We start from the raw sequence: 20,822 nt of genomic DNA, 5'->3' as shown, positions 1-20,822 counted from the left end.
TTGTCCAGTTCTGGGAGAGCACCATATGATGTCCTCCCAGATCACGCCCCCCGCGTACCTCCAGCAGCATGCACCTAATGCTGTCAGTGATAGCTGGGTACTATAAACACAGCTGATCACATGACTAGGTAAAAGGCCAATCACAGCGGCCTTTTACCACGTGATTATCTGTGTCCAATGACACAGTAGATCACAAAGTAAATACAGTTGCCAGTTATCGGCAGCACTTTCCTCACTCTGTCACAGCGTGAGGAAAGTACTGCCGTTAACCGGCAAATGTCACAGCAGATCTGCACTGAGTGCCCAGCAGGGCCACCCACCAGTGCCCAACAGTGCCACCAATCGGTGCCTAGGAGTGCCACCCACCAATACCAATCAGGGCCCAGCAGTGCCACCCATCAGTGCCCAGCAGTGCTGCCAAGCAGTGCCACCCAGCAGTTCCGTCCATCAGTACCGCCCATCAGTGCTGTCAGTCAGTGCCCATAAGTGCCACCTATCAGTGCCCATCAGTGTTGCCTGTCAGTGCCCATCAGTGCTGCCTGTCAGTGCTGCATATCAATGCAGCATCATCAGTGCCCCTTCATCAATGCCCACCAGTGCCATCTCATCAGTGACACCTCATCAGTGCAGCCTGTCAGTGCCCATCAGTGCTGCCTATCCGTGCCACCTCATCATTGCCCAGCAAAAGTGTGCCCCCTTGTTGAATGGGATGAATAGGTAAGAGCTCATCAATGCAATGGCAGCAAGTAAATAAGTGATAATTCAGTGACTAAAACTAGATTAAAAGTAAATGAAAACTAGGTTATGGTGACTAAAACTATAACAAAAATCTTTTGACATTTTCATCCGCTGACTAAAACTATACTAAAATGTTAGGGAGGAAATAGGAAAGAGATCCAATCAGAACTAATCTCTTTGGACTTAACTCTGTGTCTTTATTGCTTGTTCAACTTTTAATAACATAAGTAATGACAGGTTAATGGATATTTACTTCAGGAATATATAATAAAACAGGAAATTCTAAGGAAATGTTTAAATAATGCATCACACTTTCAATTATCAACTAAACCCATTCAATTTTACTTGACTAAAGCTACAGTAGATTTAGTTGACTAAAATCATATTACATTTATTCAACTTAAACTAGACTAAACCTGAAACAATTCAGACTAAAATGTGACTGAAACTAAATGGCATTTTAGTCAAAAGACTATGACTAAAACTAAATCAAAATCAGCTGTCAAAAGTAACACTGGTGTAGTGTGAGCAAGGGCAGTTGTGTGCATAGGTTTAATGGCAGCGAGTGAATAAGTGTGCGTCAATGCAGTGCTGGTGAATGCACTGAGGGCATGTAAATAAGTGCAGTTGCAGTAAGTTAATAAGGGCTTTCAGATTTTCAATACAGTGGTTCTAAAGGCTGAACATATTTTATATAAATGCAATCCTTGCAATAAAGTAAAAAAATGCATAGGTTGAAGTATTGCCTCCTCACCCTCGCCTCCCCCCCCCCGATACTTACCAGAGCCCTCACTCCTCACTCGATCCAGCGCTGTGCCTGTCTGCAGCAGTTCTATCCTCTTCTCTCTGCTCTCACAGGCTTGGTTGAGAGTACCAGAAGCCATTGGTTCCTGATGCTGTCAGTAAAATCATGTGACCCGGGGAGTAGGGGCAATGGCTATTCTTGCTGTCTGTGTCTATGGACACAGACAGCGGGGCTTGGGATCAAGCACACAGGTGTGCCACAATAGGAAGCAGCTTCCTTAGTGGCACACCAAGAAGAGGAGGAACCAGGAGTGCCAACACCCGAGAAGGGAGGTTCGGGTCCGCTCTGTGCAAGTCCATTGTACAGGGCAGGAAAATATAAACCTATAATTAAAACGTAAGACTTTACAATCACTTTAATTTGAATATCCTTCTTTGACTTGAATAATGCTACATACACTAGCATTTCGTACTAAGGTGTCCGTTTATGACACACAGAATAGCTGAGATACAGAGGATCACAGCTATTCTCTGGTCATTCACAGTTTATGACACCCAGGAGAACATGTTCAGCTCTTCACTGGAGATCTGTGTTCTCCCTCCAGATTGTCCAGCCCAGAGCTGGAGAATCGGAGGGACCGAAAACTAAGCAGAGATAATTTACCTCTGCTTAGTAAACTGATCTTTTACTGAAATCTCACGAGATTATAGTAAAATCAGCCGTTTTCCAGCATCTGTAGACCGTTCTCCCTTCGTTTGGAGAACTGATCTACATATGCTTCATAAACAGCATTCACAGGAGAACTGTGTTCTCCGAGAATGCCGGAGAACTGAGCAGCGATCTATTACTGCTGGTTCATAAACGGACACCTAAGTGGCATTATCTTCTATTCAATTATAGAGCAGTCACAAAGTGGTGTATTAAATGTTATCTTTTTTAATATTTCAGAATTCCAGTGGATCCTACAACTTCGCCTCCTACTGAACTGTAAATATAAATGTTTTTAAATTAAATGTATAATAGAATTATCAAGTATTATAGAACAAACTGGGGTTAAATTACTAAAATTGGAGAGTGCAAAATCTGGTGCAGCTCTGCATAGAGCCTCCAGTTTTTTTTTGTTGAAGCTTAATTGAACAAGCTGAAGTTAGAAGCTGATTGGCTACCATGTGTAATGGTTGTCTGCATAAGGCACATGGAAAGTGTAGGCGACAGCCATCTTGTCAGGTCGCAGACATTTTATTTTTCATGAGCCCAGTGATCTTTTTCCCTCCCTCCCTCCTTCTGCAATATATGGAATTCATAGTCCTAAATTTTAACACACTTCAAAAGAGCCTGTTATCTCAACTTATGGACAGCAGAGACCAGCACATAGGCCTTGGTCAAAGCTGTAAACAGCTAATTGGGGCCTGGCAGGATGCCTGTTTCTACACACCATAATACACTCTAGAGATTAACACTTCCCTCTGACCTATTGTAAAACAATGACAAAATCCTTCCGTTCTGTCACACATGATGTGTTGGGCAATTAGAGCACTAGGAACACATAGCAGGCCATTTTATTTATAAACATGTTACTTGATACTTGTTTTCATTATTAGCAGAGAACTGTTTTATATTCAGGTAATACCATATGTGCAATAGAGTTTCTGTTTTTTTTTTTTTTAAAGTTACATTTTTGTTTGTCTAAAAGCAATATTTGTGTTTGTTTTAATACTGGAGATTTCAGATGACTAAAATGTACTGGATATTTTAATCGACTAAAATACGACTAAAACTAAAATAATTCAGATGAATAAAATATGACTAAAACTAAAATGGCATTTTAGTCAAAAGACTATGACTAAAACTAAATTGAAATTTGTCGTCAAAATTAACACTGGTGCCACCAATGTTAATTTCTTGGCATCCATTACCAAGAGTTTCAAGGAGAACTCATCAACAAAGCTCACACCCTGTCTTATCTTCACTGTACTGTACCTGATAGCAAGTGTTTCTTTCTGTGAAACTTATAAAATCTGCCTTTTGACAGAAATTACTTTAAATCCCTTAACAACTATATATTTTATGAAAGCAGAGGCCCTCTAGAATTAAATGGCAGTAAATTTAACTTTTTAAGTTGCATGATATTCGCGCAACTGTTTATCAAATGCATATTTTAAGGAAAAATAAAATAAAATGTATATATTGCAAACAAACACAATATAATACCCAATTTTGTGATAAAATATGAAAAAGGGGTTGTGTTCAGTAAATAGATAAGAAACATATCAAGCATTAAAATTGCATGTGCCTGTGAATTGCTAGAAAATGTGGTACCCAAAACTGTCTACAGGTGATGCTTTTAAAGCCTTTACAGATTATTAGTTTATCGTTAACCGTGAACTTTGGCCCTAGAATTATTGCTCTCACTTTGACATTCATGGTGATCCCTCACATGTTGTGGCACAGTTTATGTCTACATACACATGTGCGCCCTAGAAGCATGTTTGCATTTGGGCGTGTAGGGTGTCGTCAGGGTTGCTTTTAACAATTTTTACTTTTTTATTTCATTACAATTTTTTGTAAATTTTTTTTTTTTAAAACTGTATTGCTATCATAATGGAGCTAGCAAGCCCCCTATGTGATAGAATTGGCAGATGACATATTCTCTTTATAGAGATATCAGGGTTTTTTTTAGACCCCCCCCCCCCAATGGCTCCCCTGTCCTCCACTGCAGCTGATCAAGCACAGATTGTGCTGTAGCAGGGGAATGACAGCTCAGAATCCAGAAGTGATGTAATACACAGTGATTCCAGGTTCATTAGTCACAAGAGAGATTGGGGAATGAATGTTCCCCGAGCTCCTCCTGCTCCACAAGTTTCAACAGTTTAGCGTGGTCCTGTCCTTCCCAGAGCAATGACATCCATTTGTTGAAGATATATTAGATTCCAAAATCTCTGAAACTAATTGCACTCGGAATGAGAATATGAAGTACCCATTTTGGCTAAAGTAGCAGATGTTTCAAGTGCTGATTGATTGAATGAACAGATGATGGAATTAGCTGGGATCTTAAATACAGTAACACTATGCATGTTTTTTAAAGTAAAATATAGCCTGTATTAAATTACATAACTTGCAGATTTGATATTGTGCTCTGTTTATTAGCAAAGACCAAGTGATATACGTTCTACCTCGAAGTGATGGGCAGGCTAGAGTTTTAAGGAACATCACGACATCATCTGATGAGGTAATAAGAAGTATTATTTTGCCATACTTTACCTATGTAAATGCAGCATTGTTAGCAGCTAGATATTTAGGCACAGGTTCTTGAATCTGTCCTCATACACATTTGCTTGTGAAGTGACCACCACAGCAGGACACTCTCAGTTCAGTTAGGCACAAATCTTTAGTTCTAATACTATATTGGCTCATAACATCAATTTATTTGTCATTCATTCAAACTCAGCATTAGGTTTTTATTAGGTTACCTTCAATCACAAAGGGAAACTGTCAGAAAACCTTCAATCTGGAAAAATCTGGCTGTTTGAAGGACTCATAAGAGTTAATGTGTATCTTACTGTGCCCCTTTACAACTTTAACTGTGCTATGTAAGGCAATTGCCATATCATGTTAGACAGCTATAGCGCCGTTCTCCTGTTTTTGGAGGGCATCTATTGATGTCCTCCTAGAATGTGCCTGGGGCGCGCATCGAGCGTGCTCTGTGACCCCTGTGTCCTTTGGACACAGCTGATCACAGATAACCGTAAAGGGCCAATCACAGCAGCCATTTACCATGTGATCAGTTGTGTCCAATCACAGCTGATCACATGTAAACAGACTTGCTGGTTATCGGCAGTCTTTTCCTTACACACCGTGTTTGTGTGAGGAAGAGACAGCCAATACCCAGCAAGGCTGTCAGTGCTTTGTTTACACTGATAATCAGGGCACTGATCATCAGTGCTAGATTATCAGTGCAGCCTCATCAGTGCAACTTGTCAGTGCCCATCAGTGCCACGTATCGGTACCCATCAGTGCTGCTTATCAGTGCCCATCCATGCTGCCTATCATTGCCCATCAGTGCCACTTCATCAGTGCACCCTCATCAGGTTAAGGTAAAAAAATATATTTCTTATGTTATTTGCAATATAATAAGGGTGGGTCATTATACCCATCAGTTTTTGTCACCTATGTCCATCTGGAGAGATTTCCTCTTAATTTCTGTTCCATTGCCACCACAAAAAGTAAGGGGAAATCTCTGGTAGCCACCAGGATCACCAGAATTAGTGTCCCCAATTCTAAAGATTAACCTCTATTCCTGTTCTGGAATCGTGTTTGCTTTTGGTGATAGTAGTAAAGGAGACAAAAACAGAAGATAAATCTCCCTAACTGGGGCACAGACAGCAATAAAAACTTTACAGTTTTTTTCAACATATCAGCTGAGTAATGGATTTGTAAAAAAAACAATGAGAAAGTGCCTTATACCTTGCAGCAGTGGAAAATGGAACAGGTGTCCCAATTTGAAGGTTTCCCTTCACCTGCTGTTCCACTGACAACTGCCATTTTAGTTTTTTTGGAAAATCCTAATTTTTTTGCCCCGTGACAATACAACAAAGGGTGAACCTTCCTAACATGGAGACAGACATCTCTGCTTCCAAAAACTGAAGTTAAAATTAGCCTTTTTGGACTAAAGATACATTTAGCAGCTTTTGGGGAGACAAACAGCATTTTCACAACTCAAACAGTAATCTACAGTATGCTTGAAAATAATTTAAATGTTGTAACAGAACAAAATATTCATGCTTTCTAAAATATATTGTACAATCACATCAGTAAGGAATCAAATTTCTCATTTGCAGTAATTTCTCTTCCTCCACCACCACATCATCTTTGTTCTTACCAGCAGCAGGAGAAGACACACCAAGTGACTTATGTTTAGGGTTTGAAAAAGTTTCAGCCTTGTACATTGTGACATCAACCTTTTCAATCATTTCCTGAATAATTCTTCCTGGGCCAACCTTTACTGACAGCAGTCCTTCCAACAATGGAGTGGAAAGTTTGTTCCTGTGATCAATTTTGAGATGAGAACACATGTTCTACCTCAGCTGTCCCATGGGGAATAGTTTTTGCAAATTTTACCAGATGTGGGAATTTAGGTACTTTCAGACTGTCCAGATCCATACTACAACTTTGTCCTACCATGTGTCCTACCAATAAGAAACATAAGTGTGAGTCTCAGCAACATCACTGAAATATGCCACTTAGTATTCTATAAATTCGGTATGGAGTATTTGTAGAAAATCCTTGGCAAGTTCTATAATGTTCCCAGAATTTGCATTACAGCTGAATGATTCTGTTTCCGAGGGGCATCCGTTTTTTAATTGCAGTTACTGCTCTTGTGTAAAATGTCATTACTTGCACCATGAACTGGTGAACAACTGACAAATCATCTACTTTAGACAGATGTTCCCTTGTTTGATAGCCAATGAAAATGTTATCTCTTGAAATAGAATCAGTGCATCATTTTGAATGGAAACCATCAGATCTGGTGTGGTAAAGTAGCCCATAAAACTTTAAAGCAGTTAGCAGTACTTGAAGTACAATTCAGGTAACAGGTGAATTGCTCTGGAAAATTTTATTGAAGTGGGTGAAATTTGGCAAAACTGCTTGAAGAAACAGAAAGTAGCACTTAGTGATAGGCTTGATGCCTTTTCTGTCCACAGTTACCAAGCGGTCTGCATCATCACTTCACTGAAAATAACTTAGTAGGGTATCATATTGATTCAGAATGCGGTTGACACAGTCAAGCATAGAAAGCCGTCTGTTAAAATAAAGCTGTAGAATCTTTAGACAATCTGCATCTACAAATTCCTGAAATTGGTGATACAACATTAAACATTTGCAACTATGTGCAAAGTGGCTATGTATGTCTCTGCAAAGTTGCTCAACAATTTTAGGTCTGGCTTTACAGGCATTCGCAGAACACAAGGCAGCAATATGGCAGGTACAATGAATGTGAAAAATGTAAGGCTGCTGTACTTTGAAGCAGGATAGTACAGAGTTTCTTGGACCAACCATTACACTTGCACCATCTGTACAAAGAGCTATAACATTTTTAGGGGGATACCATCTTCCAAAAAACATTGTTTATTCTGCTCAAAAATAGCATTAGCAGTAGCTTCAGTGAGATCAACGAGGCAGTAGAACTGGTACTGGGTTTTACCAGCATCTTCATCAAAATAAATGACAATGATATCTAATTTTGTGGTTGTTGATATGTCAGTAGTTTAATCAATAATGAAAAGTGACAATATGTAAGCCTTTTGCACAGCACAGCTGGAAACCAGTCAGTGACATTATTGGTAAGATCATCTAACAAACTTTGTGGCAAATTTTTTTGTGCAAGAAAAGTACCGTTTTTAACTCAGTTTCAGATGTTCTTTTCTTATTAGCCAACACTGCTGGATCTGGTGGTTTTTTCTTTAGAAAAATTAACAATTCCAGCGCTGGCTTGCCTAGCTTCAGCAATAGCTTTGCGTTTTGAACTTGCAGCATGACTGCGGGCAACACGAACACCACATATGCTATGCAGAACACATTTTTGCACCACAGACACTTTGAATTTTGCTTTTATACAGCATTTACTGTTAACAAGTACATGAACTGCACATCTATTAGCCATGAGCCTACAAAGGAACAAAGCATAACTTTTTTTAGGTTTTTTTGCAGGAGGTGGTGGTGGTGGTCGTGCCCCTTCCATTTCTAAAGTGGAACTGCAGAGTGCACACAGTGCAAACAGGCTACGACCAACACAAGCCCTGAAATGTGCTGTATTACAAACTGCAAACTTGATTTGAACAAAACCTGAATCTTTGAAAAGAATGTGCCATGAGCTAGCACATAAAACTTGCCTTGTGTGTTGCAGATGCCTGCCTGAGGAAAAACAATAGCTGTTAATGAAAACTGACCTTAGGAACTTAAGGAAAATTTTCCAAAAACATGTTAGTAGCACTTAGAGGCATCACATTTGAAGTTCTGCTTGCACTCCAGGTGGGTGGGTGTCTACAAAAAAACGTAAAAAAAATTATGTCTGTGTTGTCCATTTGCCTTAGGATGTAGGCTTCATGTGTTAGTATAATACAAAAACACTTACAGTTTAGTAGACCATGTTGTCTAATCTGGTGGTGGTGGTGGCATTGTCTGTAGAGCCATACAGCTGGCTGGCTTCTCAATGTGTTGATTGATTTCTAGGGCAAAAAAAACGTTAAATTGATCTGCACTAACACAAACACAAAAAAAAAATGTAAAAGAGGTTTTCAAAATTCAAATGCAATTACCAGAAGATGACATTGAATATCTGATAACACTGTGCGGGTGTGAGGGAAGACTTTTGGATTGTTCAGAGGTCTGGAAGGAGCTGATCCAGCAGATGGGTCACTTCTATAGTTGCTCAGGGGTAGACTGGAGTTTCGGGGAATTCCTCCTCCTCGTTTCTGAAAGTCAAATTTATCCACAAATCCATTGAAAAGGAAATCTTTATTTCAGGCACTCGACCGGCTGATGCCCCAAGGCATGATTGTGGCTGTTCCAGAGAATGAAAGATTCCAGGGATTTTATTCAAACCTGTTCGCAGCTCCAAAACAGTGACCTAAAAGGGGCTGAACCAGTTTCAAAAGGTTTGTTCATTTTGGATGGAGTCAGTCCAGTCAGTAATAGCACCGTTACAAGAAGGAGATTTCTAGCATGCATAGACCTCCAGGATGCATACCTGCATGTGCGGATATTTCTCATTCATCAAAAGTTTCTGCAGTTTACGATAGCAACTCTGCATTTTCAGTTCATGGCACTACCTTTTGGTCTAGCAATGGCCCCTCAAGTGTTTGCAAAGATTCTGGCTCCAGTTCTGGGACTGCTCAGAACTCGGGGAGTATTGGTCTTGGGTTATCTGGACGATCTACTGCTCAGAGGTCAGTCTGATCCAAGCCTGAGAAAAAATGTGGCCTTTGCGGTTCATACCTTGGAACAACTGGGCTGGGTGCTCATCTTTGAAAAATCGACCCTGGAGCCAGTACAAAGTCTTGGAGTAATTTTGAGGTTGGTCCTAGACTTGATTTAGGTGTTTCTGCCTCCAGGAAAGGGCTGTGCCCTGAGAGATCAGGTTCAGAGTTTGAGGAGCAGGAAGTATCCTTCCATACGTCTCTGTATGAGGTCAATGGGGAAGATGGTATCCTCATTCGTGGCAATGCCCTATGTGCAGTTCCACTCAAGACCTTTACAGAGGAATATTCTACCGAAGTGGAACAAAAAGATTCTAGCACTGGATTTCTGCATGTCTCTATCCCCCCTGGGTGTCGCAAAGCTTGAATTGGTGGTTGGAAGCTTGGAGTTTGAAAAGGGGAAGATCTTTCCCGCCAGTGGTTTGGAAGCTGGTAACAACCAACGCCAGCCTCTTGGGTTGGGGGGCTGTTCTAGAGGGGACCACAGTCCAAGGGATAAGGTCACCACAGGAAAAGATCCTTCCCATCAATATCCTGGAACTTCAGGCAGTGCGGCTTGCCCTGAAATATTGGACTACCAGGCTTCGTGGTTGACCACTCAGGGTTCAGTCCGACAGCAGTGGCATACATCAACCGCCAAGGTGGTACCAAGATCCAGAGGGCTCAGGAGGAGGTAAATCACATTCTGGATTGGGCAGAAGGGCATGTTCCAGTTCTGTCAGCAGCATTCATTCCAGGGATAGACAATTGGCAGATGAACTACCTCAGTCGTCGGCAGTTGTTTCAGGGAGAATATGTACTGCATCCCAAGGTGTTCTCAGCAATCTGCCAGCATTGGGCCTGCCATACGTAGATCTATTGGCATCCAGGTTCAGCAGCAAGTTGGACAGGTTTGTGTCCAGGATGCGGGACCCTCTCATGATAGGGGTGGATGCCTTGGTAATACCATGGAACCCATTTTCCCTAATCTATGCCTTTCCCCCAATTCAGCTACTGCCATATCTCCTATGCAGGGTTCAGGACGAGATGATTCTGGTAATATTAGTGGCACCAGCCTGGCCCAGGAGCTCTTGGTATGCGGACATTGTGAGGCTAGCAATGGACAATCCATGGCCTCTGCCAGGTTGGCAAGACCTGCTGTCTTAGGGACCTATATTGTACCCAGCTTTATGGTCTCTGAATTTGATGGTATGGCTATTGAGACCCAAATCTTGAAAGATAGGGGAGTGTCAGGCTTGGTTATCCACACAATGTTGAACGTTGAGAAACTGGTTTCTAGGAACATTTATTACAGAACTTGGAAGGTGTATATTTCCTAGTGTGAGGTCCGAAAACGGCATCCGTGGAAATATTTGATTGGGTGAGTTTTTTCTTTTCTCCAATCAGGAGTATAGAAGAGGTTGGTCGTTGGTATTAATAAAGGTCAGGTTTCAGCTTTAGCCGTTTTTTTCCAAAGGCCCACTGCTTCTCACTCTTTGGTTCGTACTTTTTTACAGGGAGTGATGCATACTCTTACTCCAGTAAGACAACCCCTGTGTCCTTAGGACTTGAACTTGGTCTTGGCAGTTTTATAAAAACCACCATTTGAGCCTATCAAGGAAATTCCATTAGTTCTGTTAACTCGGAGGGTTCTGTTTTTGGTGGCAATCACCTCTGCAAGAAGGACGTCTGAGTTGGCAGCTTTTTCTTGTAGAGAACCATTCTTGATTTTGCATTATAATAAGGTGGTATTGTGGTATAGTTTCCATTTGAATCAGGACATTGTACTTCCTTCTTTTTTTCATAGGCCTCGGTCAGCAATAACGGTCTTTTTGAAAATGACGGCGCAGATTAGAAAGGCTTATTCCTTGTTTATTTTGTCAGAAGGACCCTGGAGAGGGCACACGGCATCCAAATAACTATTTCTAAGTGAATTCGCCAGTTAATCATTTAAACCCATGGTTTGAAGAGCAAGGTTTCACCCTTTGGGTGAGAGCACGCTCTAACAGGAGTGTGGGGGCATCTTGGGCTATCCACCACCAGGCGTCAATTGCTTAGGTTTGTAAAGCTGCTATATGGTCTTCGGTTCATACATTCACAAAGTTTTTCCAGGTGGATGTCAGAGCTATGGAGGATTCTGTCTTTGGCCACAGTGTATTGCGAACAGCTGCATAGCTCCTTTTGGGATTGATGGTGTTGGCTATTGTGATGTCACCCACCCCTCAAGGTTTTATTACTTTGAGACAGCCAGACTTCACTAATTAGTCTCAACTGTCCTCAGGCTCTCTTTCACTCTTTGTGAGAGCCTGCTGAGTGGCAAGGCTGATAGAATGCTAAAAGGTACCAGAGCTGCCTCTCTGTTTTAGGAAACCCAATAGAGTGGCGCTCATTTAGTAAGGAGCTGGCATAAGTTTAGTTTTATACTATGGACTTGCCATACAAAGTCCACCTGCATTGAAAATAAAATATGTTTGTTTTCTACCTAGCTTATTAAAATTGAGGACAAACCTGTTTGGTCTATTCCTGGGCATCCTGGTTTCATGCAAAGTTTACTGCTGTTACTATCCTTTGAGCCTGTTCCCTTTACAGCAGAAAATACATTAAGAGGGAACTTAGGCTTCAAAGTGAACTTTTGCCTGTAATTTTTCTATCTGATAAACTCTTTTTAATGTTTATAGACTTTTTTTTTGTTAATTTTACATTTAGATTGTTCTGTGGAAGCCTGACACACCTGAACACATAGAAAAGAACAAAGAAGTTCATTTTTATGTAAATGCATCCGTTGTGGAAGAGGTAAAATCTCAGCTGAAGGAATCTGCAATCACATACACGTAAGTCATTCACAGCTTCTATGTGGAAGCAGTTTACCTGTCAGTATCTATGAATCCTAATAATCTGGTATCTGTTCTAGAGTATTGGTTCAGAATGCCCAGGAGCTCATTGATCAACAAACATACAATGACACTACTGGCCAACGCAGTTCCGTCTCCTACTATGAGCAATATCATACACTAGAAGATGTAAGTCTTAGTCCTAGCTTTATTAATCACTCTAAATCACACCAAAATAAATTGTGATGTCAGAAACTGTTAAAGGATGTGTGTTGGAAATGTAAAACGTATTTGTGGCCAGAGACTCTAATCTTTTACTTATTTATAATCATCACATTCTGTAGTATTTTACAATACACACTTTGGTAAAGCCTAAAAATAGCTACAAATAAAAACAGAAAATAAGCACAAGGGAGATAACTTACAGTTAGTATGAGGTATCTCTTGTGTTGATTCTACTCCTCTCCCTCCATCCCCACCCCTGCCTGTGAATGAGAAGGTATGTCCCTTGTGCTGGTTTTTCTGTTTTTATATTTTTAGCTAGCATTAACTTCACCTAACATAATAGTACACATTACACTAAACACTTTCTTTCAGGCTAAGCCTACTTAAGTGATTCTTAGGCTACTTTCACACTGATCCGCAACAAAAACACAGCAAAAACGCATATGCCGAGTGCCCCCAATAGCAAGCCTCTTGGTATGGGGGCACTCAAGCAGGTCCTCTCCCAAGCTATGCTCCTGTGAATGAACATTGTCTATACACACACAGAGCACAGCTCGGCTCCGCCCCCACTCTCTCCTCATTGGCTCGCTGGCTGTGATTGACAACAGCAGGAGCAAATGCGGAGAGAGAGACCCGGGAGTGCGGCTGCTCTCATGCACATTGCTGGCTCAAGATTGGGCTCAGGTGTATATAAGGGGAGGCTGGGGGAGAGCTGCACCCAGAAGGTTTTCTACCTTAAAGCAGAACTCCACCCAAAAGGGGAAGTTCCGCTTTAAGGCTTTGTCCCCCGCTCCCCATTAAGAATTGCGCATGCACAGTGAGCAACCGGCTGTGAAGCTGTCACAGCTGAGTCCCCACACTGAAGATGCCGGTGCCGGGGAGAGAAGACGGCAGGTGAAACCAGCCATGGTGAGGACACCGCTGGACTGAGGGACCAAGGGACAGGTAAGTGTCTGCATTTTAAAAGTCAGTAGCTACAGATTTTGTAGCTGCTGACTTTTATTTTTTTTAATTCAAATGCAACTCCGTTTTAATGCATGGAATGCATTAAGATAAAAAACCTTCTTCCTTTAGAACCACTTTAAAGTCATTACTTTTTCACTATACTTGTAGCGATTATGAGAAAAAAAATAACAATAATTTCTAAACAGTTACAAAGATAGGTGGAAAAAAACAGTTATCTCTATATAACAAAGTGTTCTATGAAATAACTGGACATACATTATTGCAAAAATTATGATTTATGAGTAAGCACACTTTTCCTTTCCTTCTTTGCTAGATATACTACTGGATGGAGCAAATGATATCCAAACATCCTGATATGTTAGAGAGAATTAACATTGGAAGTTCATATGAAAAGCGTCCCCTCTATGCACTAAAGGTATATATACAAATACAGTTGTAAATATCAAATGGAAAAAACAGCAGTGAGCGCTAATCCTGAAAGTGCCTAAGCACTCTAAGCAACCAATAAACTTAAAAGCAATAACATAAAAATAGTGCAGCGCTAAAGTAGTGACAATATGACAGAAAAGAGTCCACTAAAAGTCTTGGTCATATGAACGTATCCAGTGACAGATGTGGATTCTGAATTGGTGATCCGTGTGGAAATGGCTGGAAAACGCACTCACCAGAAGTAAGACACATAAACACAGTGTGCATTTAAAGCTCATGGATCTTCAATCCAGAGGGAAGTAAAGCTGGTCTGGTTACAGGAATGGTGGATCCCTCCTCCGTGAATGCAGCAACAGATCTTCCTTCTCACGATTAGATGTAGAATTCCAGGGACCAGGTTCTGCAAGCAAAAGCTCCTCAAGGGAGTTTTAGGGAAGGACACCCATAGTGAAGTAGGTAATAAAAGGCAGCTTTATTCAAAATAATGATATCCAATTCAAAGCAGGCAGGTATCATAAAGATGTGTCGGCAAGACAACTAACCCTGACACTTTGAATAGTGGCCGCCGGGCCTCCACGTGGCTCCGGCGGCGTAACGTCTCGACGTCCAGGCTCCTCCTTACGCGTTACGTGCGCACGCACATCTTCAGAGGTATGGAACCATTGACGTGTTGACGCGAATAGGCGCATATATATAGGCATAATGACGCATGCGTAGTTACGTGTGCGCCAATGCGCAATAGCCAAGGCGCATGCGCGTGGCTCCGTCTTCCATTTTAATGGAGCTCGAAGACACTGGGTGGAAGGGCAAGAATGCCCTATAATTGACAGATGAATGTCAATGAAGTCAAGTTCAACAACGGTGTAAAGTACACCCATTTAAAACAGTCTGATGCGGATCTATGTAAAATATATGTAAAAAGAGGCGCGATAGCGCCAATATGTTGAACTTATTTCCAATTAAATAGTATATCAGTAAATATATACATGCGTCATTATAACTTTGCAACTTAAAAATTGGTCAGCATTCAACAAAAACATCATATGCATAAAAGTTAAGGAAAAAGTTCCTAAAGGGTGAAACTAAAATAAAATAAGAAGGCTGCAGAACTAAATCTGCACCAACCTAAGAAATAATGACACATATGTGAATCAATGAGAGATCATGAAAAGTGCTAAGGTAGAAACGCATGTGAAAAGGTCAAACCATGCGTCCATAACCTTGCGTCTAAAACATGGAAAAAATGGGGAGAAATTAGTGGTTTAAAATACATCATCCATTAGCAATAAAGCAGTTAAGATCTAAATCTATATTTAGCCCCGCTGGATGGGAAGTACCCAATTCAAAAATGTGTTTAGTCTCCAGCTGGGAAACTGCTCTCACTTTATGTGTACCTCTCCAGTGTGGGGTGACTAAGTCAATCCCCACAAACTTGAGTGATGTGGGATCTCTATGATGAAAACGTCTATAATGTAGAGATAGAGAATGGTCTTTATAACCTTTTCTGATATTGGCAATGTGTTCCCGAAGGCGGTCTCTAAGCCTCCTGGTGGTCCGGCCAATATATTGTTTGGAGCACGGGCATTCAAGTAGATATACTACAAATTTGCTGTCACAACTAATAAATTTATCTATTTCGTATGTCTTGTGTGTTTGACTGGAACTGTAGGAAAAGATTTTCTTCTTTCTAATTCCATTGCACTTACAAGCGATGCACCTATTACAGGGGTAAAAACCCTTCATATTAAACAATGTGAGTGGTTGAACAGGAGGGTTAATAATATTAGGAGATATTTTATCTCTAAGAATGGCTGGTCTCCGAAAAATTACTTCGGGTGTATCAGGAAGTATGTTATTCAAAACTGGATCCGATTTTAATATGTTCCAATTCTTCTTGATGATATGTTTAACTGCTCTATGTTGGACAGAGAAGGTAGTGATAAACGGACAAAAAATGTCATTCGTTTTCTTGGAATTGGTACCTAGGAGTTCCTCCCGGTTAATATCTAGGATAGTGTTATCTAGGGATACCCCATTATAGCCCTTCTCCAAAAAACGTTCTTTCAAAATATCGGCTTGTATCTGAAAGTCTGAGGTGTTAGTACAATTTCTTCTCAGTCTTAGCAACTGTCCTTTAGGGACGTTAGCAAGCCAGCTGGGATGGTGGCAACTATCCAAAGGAATATAACTATTCCGATCGGACGACTTGAAAAACGTTTTGGTGATAATTTTATTATCTACCCTCATCAAGGTGAGGTCTAAAAAGTTAACTTCTTCATGACTGAAGTTGTAGGTGAGTCTAATGTTTTGATTGTTGTAATTCAAAGTTGTGAAAAAATTATTTAGTGATTGTGCATCCCCATTCCACAGCAAGAGAATATCATCAATGTATCTCCTATAGAAGGCCAATTCTGGCCAGTCCCTGGAATATATAATCTCTTCCTCCCAGAAGGACATAAATAAATTGGCGAGACTGGGGGCGAATTTCGCCCCCATAGCCACACCCTTTATTTGTAAATAGTATCTGCCATCAAACCACATGTAATTCTTAACCATTGCAAATTCAAGTAATTCTATAATGAAATCTATATGTGTAGAACTAAGAGGGCTCTGCTGTCTTAGGTAGCATTCTGCAGCTCGCATTCCATCTGCATGGTTGATGTTACTATACAGTGATTCAACATCTGCTGTAACCAATATTGTAGATGGAGTGATGACTGCGTCTTTAATGGCATTTAGGACCTGTTTAGTGTCCTTGAGATATGAGGGGGTGTGGACTACTAGTGGCTGAAGATAATGGTCTATATATTGCCCGATCTTGGAGCAAAGGGAGTTGATCCCGCTGACAATTGGCCTTCCTGGGGGTCTCAGAGGGTCCTTATGAATCTTAGGTAAGATATAGAGGATTGGTATTTTAGGTGCCTTGGGACAGAGAAAGTCCCTTTCTTTTTTGTCGATGATATCTCTCTCAAAGCCTGTCTTAATGATAGTTTTCAGGGCGTTCTTAAAGGTCGTTGTAGGGTTATAACTAAGGGGAAGGTATGTGGAGGAATCTTTCAAGATATTGTATACTTCCTCCATGTAATCCTGTTTATTAAGGACTACTATTCCTCCACCCTTATCCGCAGGGCGGATGACCAAGTCATTTTTCTCTAGCAGTGATTTAGTTGCACGTTTAAGGCTTGCATCTGCATATACTTTTTTAATCTGTAGTTTCTGTAAGTCTCTTAAGGTTTGATCTCTAAAGAGACCCACTGCAGAGTTAGTTTGTGGTGGAGGGTTAAATGTAGATGCATTACCGAGGTTAGAGGAATTAATATTTTTAATCCTAGTCACATCTTTAGCAATGGGATTAGTTTGGAAATGTCTTTTTATGGACAATTTTCTGGCGAACTTGTGCACGTCTATAAACGTCTCAAATTTGTTAAGGAATCTGGCCGGTGCGTACTTTAATCCTTTATCAAGGAGCTTCAGTTCATTATCTGAAAGGGTTGTAGTACTAAGGTTAAAGATACCTTTACCAATTATACCTTCCTCCTTTTTTGTGGATCTATGTATTCTTCTTCCTCCTCTCTTTCCTCTTGGTCTGCACTCCTTTTTCTTATCCTGCCTGATCCTAAAAAACGTTGTTCCTGATTATTATAATAATGATAATCATTAGTATCATGGACCCTAGGAGTTACTGGAGGGTAATAGTTAGGAGCAGGGTTTCTCGGAGGATTATAAGATTTTTTGTATGGTTTTTTAGAATTCTTTTTGTGATTTCTTGGAGAGGGGTAATACCCTCTATCGTTAGATTGTATCTCAGGTCCCTTACGGTAATACCCCCCATGTTGAGTTGGTCTAGCGGGGCTAGGTTGGTAATTCCTCTCAGGAGGATATGGTTGGTTAAAATTTTGCGGCGTCAGGTAGTTATTAGGGTGCCACCTAGAGTCTCTGAAACCCACATTCATGTCAGGTAGATTGGATAGTGGTTCAAACCTATTAGAGGTTTTGATCTGATAGTCATTCCTATTGTTATGAGCATTTCTATTCTTATTTTTATTAGAATTTTTCCCTTTTGGGAATGATAGTTTAGGTATAGGAGGTTTTGGGGACCTAGGTGCAGGTGCTGTGACAGGTATCTGCATGGCATCTTGGGGGTCCTCTTGCCATTTAAAAATCATTTTAGACTGGTAATCATTTAGATCACGTTGATACTTTTTTCTTTTTTTATTCTTTTGTTCGTTTTCTATATACTCCAGGTGTTTCTTTAATTTGTTAGACTCAGAGGTATATTCCTCATTATTTTTGTAGGGGATTAACCTTTCCCTGACTGAGTTAATTTCTTTGTCTAACATGGCCAGTTTCTTTTTCTTTCTGGCAATGATGAACTTCAGCAGATCTATACCAGCTAGATTAAAATACTGGTGCCATTCTGCCACTGCTGCAGTATCATCAGAGTCAGGAGTGATATTCCACCTAAGGGCTCTCGGGACCATTTGCTCTCCAATGTATCTTTCTAAAAAGGAGACGTCCCATAGAGTTTTGACCTCAGTGGTGGTGAGATTATTAAGATGTAAAAAAATACCCTTAAGGTCATTTGATACATGGGTATGGGTGAAAAAATCAATAGGTATGGCAGCTCTTGAGGCTCTAACATCAAAGATGTCACCCATCCTTATAAGGAAAGCAGCTACAAACTAAAAAAGGTAATGAACAATAAAATGGAAAAAACAGCAGTGAGCGCTAATCCTGAAAGCGGCTAAGCACTCTAAGCAACCAATAAACTTAAAAGCAATAACATAAAAATAGTGCAGCGCTAAAGTAGTGACAATATGACAGAAAAGAGTCCACTAAAAGTCTTGGTCATATGAACGTATCCAGTGACAGATGTGGATTCTGAATTGGTGATCCGTGTGGAAATGGCTGGAAAACGCACTCACCAGAAGTAAGACACATAAACACAGTGTGCATTTAAAGCTCATGGATCTTCAATCCAGAGGGAAGTAAAGCTGGTCTGGTTACAGGAATGGTGGATCCCTCCTCCGTGAATGCAGCAACAGATCTTCCTTCTCACGATTAGATGTAGAATTCCAGGGACCAGGTTCTGCAAGCAAAAGCTCCTCAAGGGAGTTTTAGGGAAGGACACCCATAGTGAAGTAGGTAATAAAAGGCAGCTTTATTCAAAATAATGATATCCAATTCAAAGCAGGCAGGTATCATAAAGATGTGTCGGCAAGACAACTAACCCTGACACTTTGAATAGTGGCCGCCGGGCCTCCACGTGGCTCCGGCGGCGTAACGTCTCGACGTCCAGGCTCCTCCTTACGCGTTACATGCGCACGCACATCTTCAGAGGTATGGAACCATTGACGTGTTGACGCGAATAGGCGCATATATATAGGCATAATGACGCATGCGTAGTTACGTGTGCGCCAATGCGCAATAGCCAAGGCGCATGCGCGTGGCTCCGTCTTCCATTTTAATGGAGCTCGAAGACACTGGGTGGAAGGGCAAGAATGCCCTATAATTGACAGATGAATGTCAATGAAGTCAAGTTCAACAACGGTGTAAAGTACACCCATTTAAAACAGTCTGATGCGGATCTATGTAAAATATATGTAAAAAGAGGCGCGATAGCGCCAATATGTTGAACTCGCCCCCAGTCTCGCCAATTTATTTATGTCCTTCTGGGAGGAAGAGATTATATATTCCAGGGACTGGCCAGAATTGGCCTTCTATAGGAGATACATTGATGATATTCTCTTGCTGTGGAATGGGGATGCACAATCACTAAATAATTTTTTCACAACTTTGAATTACAACAATCAAAACATTAGACTCACCTACAACTTCAGTCATGAAGAAGTTAACTTTTTAGACCTCACCTTGATGAGGGTAGATAATAAAATTATCACCAAAACGTTTTTCAAGTCGTCCGATCGGAATAGTTATATTCCTTTGGATAGTTGCCACCATCCCAGCTGGCTTGCTAACGTCCCTAAAGGACAGTTGCTAAGACTGAGAAGAAATTGTACTAACACCTCAGACTTTCAGATACAAGCCGATATTTTGAAAGAACGTTTTTTGGAGAAGGGCTATAATGGGGTATCCCTAGATAACACTATCCTAGATATTACCCAGATTAACCAGGAGGAACTCCTAGGTACCAATTCCAAGAAAACGAATGACATTTTTTGTCCGTTTATCACTACCTTCTCTGTCCAACATAGAGCAGTTAAACATATCATCAAGAAGAATTGGAACATATTAAAATCGGATCCAGTTTTGAATAACATACTTCCTGATACACCCGAAGTAATTTTTCAGAGACCAGCCATTCTTAGAGATAAAATATCTCCTAATATTATTAACCCTCCTGTTCAACCACTCACATTGTTTAATATGAAGGGTTTTTACCCCTGTAATAGGTGCATCGCTTGTAAGTGCAATGGAATTAGAAAGAAGAAAATCTTTTCCTACAGTTCCAGTCAAACACACAAGACATACGAAATAGATAAATTTATTAGTTGTGACAGCAAATTTGTAGTATATCTACTTGAATGCCCGTGCTCCAAACAATATATTGGCCGGACCACCAGGAGGCTTAGAGACCGCCTTCGGGAACACATTGCCAATATCAGAAAAGGTTATAAAGACCATTCTCTATCTCTACATTATAGACGTTTTCATCATAGAGATCCCACATCACTCAAGTTTGTGGGGATTGACTTAGTCACCCCACACTGGAGAGGTACACATAAAGTGAGAGCAGTTTCCCAGCTGGAGACTAAACACATTTTTGAATTGGGTACTTCCCATCCAGCGGGGCTAAATATAGATTTAGATCTTAACTGCTTTATTGCTAATGGATGATGTATTTTAAACCACTAATTTCTCCCCATTTTTTCCATGTTTTAGACGCAAGGTTATGGACGCATGGTTTGACCT

General features: G+C 40.7%; 1 protein-coding gene across 1 annotated transcript in view; it reads left to right on the top strand.

Annotated features, from left to right (window-relative positions):
• CPB2 (carboxypeptidase B2) overlaps positions 1–20,822 on the top strand; it is a 52,543-nt gene that overhangs the window by 1,809 nt on the left and 29,912 nt on the right. Inside the window, exons 2-6 of the mRNA XM_089678912.1 lie at positions 2,432–2,470; positions 4,631–4,712; positions 12,145–12,269; positions 12,350–12,458; positions 13,774–13,875. Coding sequence (XP_089535038.1) covers positions 2,432–2,470; positions 4,631–4,712; positions 12,145–12,269; positions 12,350–12,458; positions 13,774–13,875 — 457 coding nt within the window. The remainder of the gene's footprint in view (positions 1–2,431; positions 2,471–4,630; positions 4,713–12,144; positions 12,270–12,349; positions 12,459–13,773; positions 13,876–20,822) is intronic.

Source organism: Staurois parvus, unplaced genomic scaffold (genome assembly GCF_062004578.1).
Source record: "Staurois parvus isolate SC_StPar_1 unplaced genomic scaffold, SC_StPar_1.0 ptg000017l, whole genome shotgun sequence".
Lineage (NCBI taxonomy): Eukaryota > Metazoa > Chordata > Amphibia > Anura > Ranidae > Staurois > Staurois parvus.
This window is presented reverse-complemented; position numbering and strand designations above follow the sequence as displayed.